At 36.9% G+C, this 9,516-nt stretch overlaps 1 protein-coding gene across 1 annotated transcript; it reads left to right on the forward strand.

Annotated features, from left to right (window-relative positions):
* Positions 1–2,495: 2,495 nt before the first annotated feature.
* LOC136219411 (probable pectate lyase 8) lies at positions 2,496–6,888 on the forward strand. The gene is made up of 7 exons (XM_066006810.1): positions 2,496–2,697; positions 3,055–3,108; positions 3,641–3,721; positions 4,925–5,567; positions 5,658–5,761; positions 5,844–5,982; positions 6,079–6,888. Exons 1-7 carry the CDS (start codon positions 2,588–2,590, stop codon positions 6,298–6,300), a joined length of 1,353 nt encoding a protein of 450 aa, XP_065862882.1. The 5' UTR covers positions 2,496–2,587; the 3' UTR covers positions 6,301–6,888.
* Positions 6,889–9,516: the final 2,628 nt, after the last annotated feature.

The following is a 9,516-nucleotide window of genomic DNA, read 5'->3' on the forward strand; positions in this document are numbered from 1 at the left end:
GTTTTGAACCGTCATCTGAAGAGGTTATTGGCGTAGTGCGAAAAACCAACACAGTCAAACGAACTCCTGTCTGCCTCCATAATGAATACACCCCCACTATCAATCGTCATTCGTTCCCAGTTATCTGGGAAGGAGCCAGACTGAACTTTGACAACGCTTCTATGAAGAACGCAAGCAGAGACAACCTCATCCCTGCATCCAGCTGATCTTTATAGATCAACATCTCGTTTGCGGCACAATGAGCATTATCTCTCTCTATCTTCGACATCACGATAAGAGTCAAAGACCTACCTAATCGATATATTGTAGCAATCGTGTCCAAATCCCTATTTATGATTGTACGTATTCTCAACCCTCCTTGACTTCGAAGCGGATGTGTTATAATATGAGCTTTAGTGTTAGTTCAAGTATTTTTAAGTACAAAAATAAAAGTAGACATACTACAAATTTGGATACACGGGTATAATTTGTCAAATAATAATGATAATACACATTAACTTACAAAAATATAAAACCACTATTTATTTTTTTCTAATAGTTTAAGTAATCTTCAAAATTAGAAGATTTTCATTCAAATATTTAACTTCCTCTATCTTACCATCCAAATCATAACAACTACTAAAATCTTAACGAATTTACTTAAACTAATTTTCTATCAGAAAACTTAGAAGTAGCTTAAATTCAAATTAATATTTAACTTCCACCAAACCTTACCCTCCAAAATTCCAAATATTAAAATACTTAAAGTTATTTTCTATCACATGGTGGAAGATAGATATTAGTTGAAGTAATTAGTTAAATAAAATTCCACTTTTAGTTACTTTTAGTGTATCACACCGATTTAAATTAATTTTATATGAATCCCTCCATTTATTTAACCGAATCCTACATTTATGATTATGATTACGAAATAAAGAGTATTGCTTAATTTAGCTGTTGAATCATTACTTATTAATAAAATAAATTGTGAATTTTCTGAAAATGATACACAAAAATATATTAATATTAATAATTATGTGTATTAGCCTACCCTGAGAATGATTGGTTTGTGGATGAGATTAAGGGGAATCTTTTGGCCGAGTTGAATCAGGGAGTTATTTTATTTGTGGTGGTCTGCCATCAGATTTGGAGGTGGGGGAATGAGGAAATTTTTGGAGGAGAAACGGTTGTTTTGCCTAATGTCTTGGATTTCTTCTCCAAAAAGGTTAGTACCTTTGTTGATAGCTACGTTGAGGACCTCTTGGCTAGGGCGTTTCAGAGGAAGGAGATCCATCTCTTAGGCTGGTGTAAGCCGAGGGAAGGCGTGGTTAAGCTTAACACTGATGGCTCTTGTCTAAAGGACGGAAGAGTTGCCGCAGGAGGAGTTCTGAGAGATGATGGTGGCAGGTGGGTCTCTGGTTTCTCTCAGAATTTGGGAATTGGTTCATCTTTCTCTGCTGAGCTTTGGGGGATTTTTTCTGGCCTTAAGCTAGCAAAAAGTCTGGGGGTAAAGAAGCTTCTGGTGGAGTCTGATAACCTTGAAGCGGTCAATATGATTTCAGATAACAATGCAATTTGCCTGAATAGCCAAAATCTAATCAAAGGCATTAAAAGGATTGGAGCTTCCTTTGATTGTCTTAGCTTTGCTTATATTTATAGGGAGCAAAATCGAGTAGTGGACCGTCTTGCGATTGAAGGGCATTCAAGGATGTTGGGTCTCTCTACTTTTTCTTCTCCTCCGTTGTTCAATTCTTCTCTGGTCTTGGATGATGTAGTGAGGGTCAGTTTTCCCAGACTGATCCTGGGTTAAGCGGCTTTGGTTGTTTTTTTTCTTTCATTTCCTACCAAAAAATAATTATGTGTATAATACCAGACAATAACCATATTTGGAACAAGTATTAATTAAGGCTCAAATCTAAATTTTATTACTTAGATTTTCTTATTGATATGGTATTATATTATCAGTAATAAAACATGTTAGTAATTTAGAATTTGATGAAAAGGACTTTAATTTCTTGTGAAATACCTAAATAATAAAAAAAGTAAAATAATGGAAGACATGAAAAAAGAAACTTTATAATAGAAGTGGAAACCTGCATGGAGGAGGTCAAAGGGCTTTTTTATAATTACCGACCGTGATTGGCGCCTGAGAAAATAAAATAAACTGAGACACCAACTCATAATTAATTTATATACGCGCTATTTTATTGCCTTTATCCGCTTACCGCAAAATCAGCAATAAACCGTGACATTTTTTTTTTTTTTTTTTTTTTTTTGACAGGTACGGTAATGATGAAAAAGCAAAAATACGGTTAAATCGTTATGGTTAGTTATATTAGGTTAGGTTAAAGTGAAACCTAACCACTGCTACTAACCATGGACTTTGATTTCTCGGGGAAGGAATAAATTCTCTTTTGGTTAAAAAAGAAAAAAAGAAAAGGTTTCGGTTAAGTAACGGCGTTAATGTTCGTTTGCTGTTTTGTACTCTAGTTTAGCTCTATAAAAACACTGATTTCTTGCATCTCTCTGCTCTGACTCCACACTTGCTTCTTTCATCTCCTTTTTTCTTCCCCCTTTTCTCTGCAACACCAACATTGAGGAATTTGCAATGGCGGTTCCTCATTTCAAATTGATTTGTGTTTCTGCGGCGGTGCTTCTTCTTTTGCTTGTTGGCGCTTTTGCCACTTCACGATTCGACGGGATCTCTGCTCTTCACCGGTATATTTCTTCTTCTTCAATTTCAGCTACATTTGTTTACAATTTTCATAATGTGGCTTCAATACTTGTAATTTCTGTTTTCCGAATTCTGAATCATGAAATTAAGCTTGTTAATGGAATTCAGAAATCATTTTCTTAGTATTATTTAATTCGATTTTGGAGTTTCTGCGTCATTGATTTTGTGTTTGGGAAGTCGGAAATGAGCTTTTTGACTGAAATTTCAAAGTTAATAGTATTACTATTGCTGCATTTACTCTTCCTTTGCTCTCAATGTCAAACATGACGTCGCCATTAATGAGCTTCACGTTAGAGAAACAGAGAATAAATTCCATAATCTTCTGTTTTTGTGTATTTCAGGAATGTAGAAACAGAGAAGTTACAGAGCTCTGAAAACTCATCAATGGCAGTAAGGTAATAAAAAGGACAAAGAAAACAAACCGACTCACGACGTTTAGCTTTACTGTTCACTTTTTTTTTTCCGTTGGTATCTAAACAAATCTCAACCGTTGGTCTAGTGTCTTAAGTTAACCGTTGGATATTCAGTAGAGAGTCTGTCTTTTGAAGAATCTCTGCCGTGGAGATTTAATGGATCTTTAGATCTGGATCGTTTATTCAGTTATTAACTTATTATCAGTGCTTCGGATTCCTCGCTAATTTTCCTGGCTACCCTCAGAGAATGTCCTTTAGCAATACCAAACCATAACGCAAAAACGGGGGTAATTTAGTAATTTACGTGAACCATTTTCTCGCCGACCCGGCGGTCTCTTGAAAAAATAAAAAAATAAAAAAGGTTTCTTAACGGTTTTACTGGATAGTGATTGCATTGAGCACTGCGCATGCTACACCATCGTTGTACTTCGTGTCTTCCTTTCCTGACCTATGAGTCTGACACGTGTCAAATTATGGTTTTCTAATTTAATTTTAATTTAATTATTTTTTTCAGTACTGGGCAAGAAGAGACAGAGGAATGGAAAAGTGAGCATGCTGTTGATAACCCGGAAGAGGTGGTTTCAATGGTGGAGATGTAAGTACCTTTTTGTTTAATCTAGTATTTATTTCTTTTGTCTCACCAAAATAAAATTATTTTTATTTCCTTTATTAGATCAAAAAAGTACTCCTCCATGTGTTATTACTTAGTATGACCTTTTTAATTTGGGTAAAATTGAAATTAAAAATTAAAATCTGTACCTGAATGAAAAATCTAAATTTGTAGTGGTGGTTAGAGTAGTTGGCCATTATTATCATTTAGCCATATGGTATAAAGAGTTGCCCAACTTACCCATTTTCCCATCAAAATCAAACTTTACTAATTCTGTTATTGTTGTTGAGGAGTAACTTCAATGTTTTTTTTAAAACATTTTATGAAAAATTTCACTTTAAAAAATGGAGATGCTTTATTCACTGACCTGTTTCTCACGTTCTTTCTATCCTCTACCTACCACTATACATCCATGTTCTACATACATTATTATTCTTTTGTCTTTCTTTATCTTCCTTATCTACCACCAATATACACTTAATGCTGGACACAATTTAGATCAAATGTTGACAAATAGGACAACCCTTAATTCTTAATTTACATGGGTAAAATTCCCCAAAATCAGTATGACAACACAGTGACTTGATAGAAGAAAAGAGGGCCCTAAAAAACGGTCATTTAGTAGAAAACAAATCTATCAATTTCCCCAATTTGTCATTATACTCTTTTATCTTGTTCATGACTTCAAATTTTGGGAGCTAGTTGGTAATTACTAATACTAAATTACCCCTCTATGATCACCACCGACACTTGATGAATTGGGAATTACTGTTATATGAAATCGAATTTTGTTTGACAATGATGTTGATACGTTTTTAAGAAAAAGGGGGACATGATTAATAAAATGAGAATAAAATGAGAGAAAACCGACTAAGGTGGTTTGTCCATGTGAGACGTAGAGCGCTTGATGCGCCGGTTAGGAGAACCGAAGAGTGGCAAAGTGATGTAGTGGTGAGGGGTATGGGAAGACCTAAGCAAACTTGGAGGAGGGTGATCGAGAGTGATATGAGTTTATTGGGAATTGAGGAAAATATGGCAGTGGATAGGACGGAGTGGAGAGAGCGAATCGACTTGATTTTCACGGTTTTATATGATGGTTCATGTTAGCCGACCCCGAATCATTTCGGGACTAAGGCTTTGTTGTTGTTATGATTAATTAAGTAAGGTCGATTTTGTTACTAATTGCAGGAGCATCCGGAACAGTACTGAAAGGAGAAGGCTTGGATATTTCTCATGTGGTACAGGTAACCCAATTGATGATTGCTGGCGGTGTGATCCAAACTGGCACAAAAACCGTAAGCGTCTTGCTGAGTGTGGGATTGGGTTTGGAAGAAATGCCGTCGGAGGCCGTGACGGTCGCTACTATGTTGTTACTGACGCCGGTGACGATGACCCTGTTAACCCAAAGCCTGGAACTTTACGTCATGCTGTGATTCAGGATGAGCCTTTGTGGATTGTGTTTAAAAGGGATATGGTGATTCAATTGAAACAGGAACTTATCATGAATAGCTTTAAAACCATTGATGGGCGTGGTACTAATGTCCATATTGCAAATGGAGCTTGCATCACTGTCCAATTTGTTACGAATATTATAATTCATGGTCTGCACATTCATGACTGTAAGCCCACTGGGAATGCTATGGTGAGAAGTTCACCGAGTCATTATGGGTGGAGGACAATGGCAGATGGTGATGCCATATCCATATTTGGGTCAAGCCATATTTGGGTTGATCACAATTCGCTTTCCCATTGCGCTGATGGTCTTGTTGATGCTGTCATGGGTTCTACTGCAATTACTGTCTCCAACAACCACTTCACCCACCATAATGAGGCACGTTTGCTGTTCTGCCTCCTCTTTAATTTCTACTCCGTTTTCTTTGTTACTCTCAAAGCTAATAATGCTACTTCATAATTAATACAGGTTATGCTATTGGGACACAGTGATTCCTACACAAAAGACAAGCAGATGCAAGTTACCATCGCTTATAACCATTTTGGGGAGGGACTTATCCAGCGAATGCCAAGGTTAGTTAGAAACATTTAAAGTTATGACCTTTTTATGAGTCTAGTTTGAGCTTAACTTACACAATTTGGAAAACAATTACAGGTGTAGACATGGTTACTTCCATGTGGTAAACAATGATTACACCCACTGGGAGATGTATGCAATTGGAGGAAGTGCAAATCCCACCATTAACAGCCAAGGAAACAGATACAATGCACCACTTAACCCTTTTGCAAAGGAGGTGTGTTTAATTAGCTACCTTGAGCTCCCTTTATTTCCCTGGTTGATTGCAAATTGAAGTGTTGATTGATGGGTTTGTGGTTTGTTTAAATTACAGGTGACAAAGAGGGTGGAAACAGCAGCAACCCAATGGAGGGGCTGGAATTGGAGGTCAGAAGGAGATCTACTGCTGAATGGTGCATACTTTACTCCATCTGGAGCAGGAGCCTCAGCTAGCTATGCACGTGCTTCAAGTTTGGGTGCCAAGTCTTCTACCATGGTTGGTTCTATGACTGCTAATTCTGGTGCACTCGGTTGCAAAAGGGGCCGCACCTGCTAATATTAGGCCAAAATCATCCACACCTTTTTAAAAAAACTTTAGCCATTGTTTCCAATTCCATTTTATATGCATTACCAAAATATATTGGCAAGTGTACTTTTTTTACACCTGTCATTATATTCACATCCCCTTTCTCAGTTTGCCTCTGTTTTTTCTCAACCTCGGCCTGCTTCATTTGAAAACAAACCTGAATACACATTTATCTGTAGGAGCAGGTGCAGAAGCGTTGTTCTTTTCTTTTTTCCCCCTTGATTATGTCCTTTTTCTTCCCCCCATTTCAGTTCCATTTGCCCTAACTATCATTCATCAGAGTCTTTTGAGTCAACAGTGTCATTTGGTCTAGTTTTTTTGAGTCTTACTATATAGGATTTGAATGAATTTGTGTTTTTCTTTTACATATTGTCTAGTTATACAAGCAATAGCATGAATTTGAATTTCTCAGTTATGGTCAAAAACAACAAAAGATTGTTACAGACAATGCATTGATATGGCAGTAATGCTTTTATCTTTTTTTTCTTTAATCTTGTTTTTGCTTTTGTTTTGAATTTTTCAGTATCAATTGAAGCAGCATATATTTCACTTTTTGTATTATAATCTTGATGATAATATTCTACACTTGTGTGCTTTTCTCTGCTCAATAACCCAACATGTCCTTTTCTTTTCAATCCATTCTTATCAAAGAAAAAGATACCCAACATTTCCTATTAACATGGCAAGTTGCAAGGTCTTGGGCTAATCAAATCTAAAATATCTATAACATGAAGATTAACAAACTCGCAGAATTTTGGGTAAGAATTTGGATTATGCTTTTAACTCCAAAACGAGAGAAACAAGTAACAGGGAATTAGGGGGAGGAAAATGCTAGATAGGCATGTGAATTAGGGACCCATTTGTCATCCCATGTGAGAAGTTGTTTGGAAATGTAAAAGATGGGGCCAATTTGAAATTGAAATGGTAGGCCAAGTAGAAGCACATGTACCAGAGTTGCTATGCATATGAGGGTCGCTAGAGTTGTCACTTCACACAATTTTATTCTATTCTTCAAATTAACAACTTAGGTCTGCCATATGTTATGCACCTCGCAACCCCATTCACATTTGAGGGTACTTTTGTGCTTGTAATCTCTCAAGCTTCATAAGTATTTTTACATGTGGGAAAAACTAAAACTGAGGATAAGAAGAAGAAGGTTGTTGGCATCGAAGCCTTTGAATTTAAGTTGATGGCAAACACATTCAATTCCATTTGGAAAACAAAGGTTCCGAGTTAATGAGTGTGGCAACGGACTTTTTGTGGTTGAGTTTCAATCAGAACGAGATAAGATTAGGGTTTTGAAGGATTCGTCGTGGCATTATGACAAGCACCTTTTGATCCTTTCTGACATAGATTGTATTGATCAATTATCTAAAGGTAAAAATGGATGTTTGTGCCTTTTGGATAAGATTGAGAGAATCATCCTTGAACAGCAGGGACTCGAAATCAATTATGAAGATAACAATAGAATATATAAGGTGATTAAGATTGATGAGGATAATTTTAAAAGTTGCGCAACATATATATAGTTTCGAACTAAGATAAAAATAACGAAACTGTTGAAGCGAGACATAATAGTTAGGAGCACTCATGGCACAACGGTGTGGGATCATAGGACATGTAAATGAAGACTGTAAGATAGAACAGATTGATGGTGAGACAGATTGGCTGTATAGACCTAATCTTTGGGCAACACCTTCAAAACTTTGTATTTTCAATTGTAGGTTCAAGGAGCAGTAAGGAAGGAGGAAGTTGATACAACATCGAGAATTCATAGAGAAACAATGAGGATATGAGGAAACAAATATTTACATCGAACATGTGGAGAATCAATCCAATGATGATTCTCATTCAATGAGTGTTGTGTAGGAAATAGTGAAGGGTGTTGATATTGATGAAGAAGTGGATGAAGACGAAGAGGGTAAGAAATTGAATCCACGTTACTTGCATGTGAAAGTAGGAGCTTGGTATGTGAAAGTGTGGAAGTTGTTTCTTTGGTGCATAAGGGAAAACATAAGGGTCGCTGAAAGCTAAACAAAAAAAATATGGCCAGCGTTATTGCATCGAACATGGATAGTGTGGGCTTGGGGTTCGAAGTTAGGGTGGGACAAAGGTGGGGGGGACAATGGGAAGATGGGAGTGATTTATCTAGGGAAAGAGGGACAAGTTGTAGGAAGAAACAAATGTTGGGCTACGAGCATAGGGTGGAGACTGAGGTTTGGGCTCACCCTGCATTATGAAAATCATCAGTCGAAATGTTTAGAGCTTGGGCAACCTCTGAATATTCATATCCCTCAAGCAACTGGGAGGAAGGAGGGGATGTCTTATTTTGGCCTAGAAAGAGAATATCATTTTGAAGTTTAACATTATGGGGGTCCTTATATCTATTTCATTATGTGGGACATTATTGATGTTATTTTTTGGAGAGGGATGCGTTGTTATAGGTGGCCAGAGGAAATAAGCACTGGATGTGAGAGTTACTCAGGAATGTGTTAGAACTCCACCAACATCCACTTTTAATGTTTGGCGATTTTAATGAAATTTTGCAATCGTCAGCCAAGGAGGTATGGATAATTAAGGACTGGGTAAAATCAAGTTGTTCTCAAACTTTCTTCGGGATTATAATCTAAGAGATCTCAGCTTTAGTGCACCGAAATTTACATAGACAAACTAGAGAGAATGTGGATAAGAAATTAGGGAAAGGCTTGCTCGTTTCTTGGGAGGATACTAGTTTGAATTGATGTGCTCGGGACTCGTCATTCAACATTTAGCTCAACATAGTCAGATTATTCTCTTACTCTGATGAGTATAAAGGGTAAGGCTGAGAAGTAGGAGAAAATGAAGAAGTTGTTCAGGTTTGAACATATGTGGCTTTGTGATGAAAATTGTCGGTTAGTCGTTAAGGATGCTTGGGAATAAGGGGCTATCATTAATGGGATTTTTGACTTATTGTGAAATTGTACATGCCACCTTACCAAGTAGAACTTCAACTTTTTTGTCACGTTAAAGGCAAGTTGTGCAAGTTTGGCGAGGAGTTACATGAATTTTAGAAATTGGGTCAGTCATCCCATAATGTACAATGGGAGGAGTCTATTTCGAAGGAAATTTCTGAACTCACATTAAGAGGAAATATTGTGGAGCTAGAGATCATAGAGTGATTGGTTGCGGGAAAGGGATAAGAAAACT

The sequence above is a fragment of the Euphorbia lathyris genome, chromosome 2 (genome assembly GCF_963576675.1).
Source record: "Euphorbia lathyris chromosome 2, ddEupLath1.1, whole genome shotgun sequence".
Lineage (NCBI taxonomy): Eukaryota > Viridiplantae > Streptophyta > Magnoliopsida > Malpighiales > Euphorbiaceae > Euphorbia > Euphorbia lathyris.

What these genes read in the sequence shown, in the direction of transcription:
- LOC136219411 (XM_066006810.1), top strand. Translation starts at nt 2,588, where the DNA reads ATGGCGGTTCCTCATTTCAAATTGATTTGTGTTTCTGCGGCGGTGCTT. An exon ending in GGGATCTCTGCTCTTCACCG is followed by an intron (nt 2,698 to 3,054) that starts GTATATTTCTTC and finishes TGTGTATTTCAG; the next exon opens with GAATGTAGAAACAGAGAAGT. An exon ending in CTTATCCAGCGAATGCCAAG is followed by an intron (nt 5,762 to 5,843) that starts GTTAGTTAGAAA and finishes AAACAATTACAG; the next exon opens with GTGTAGACATGGTTACTTCC.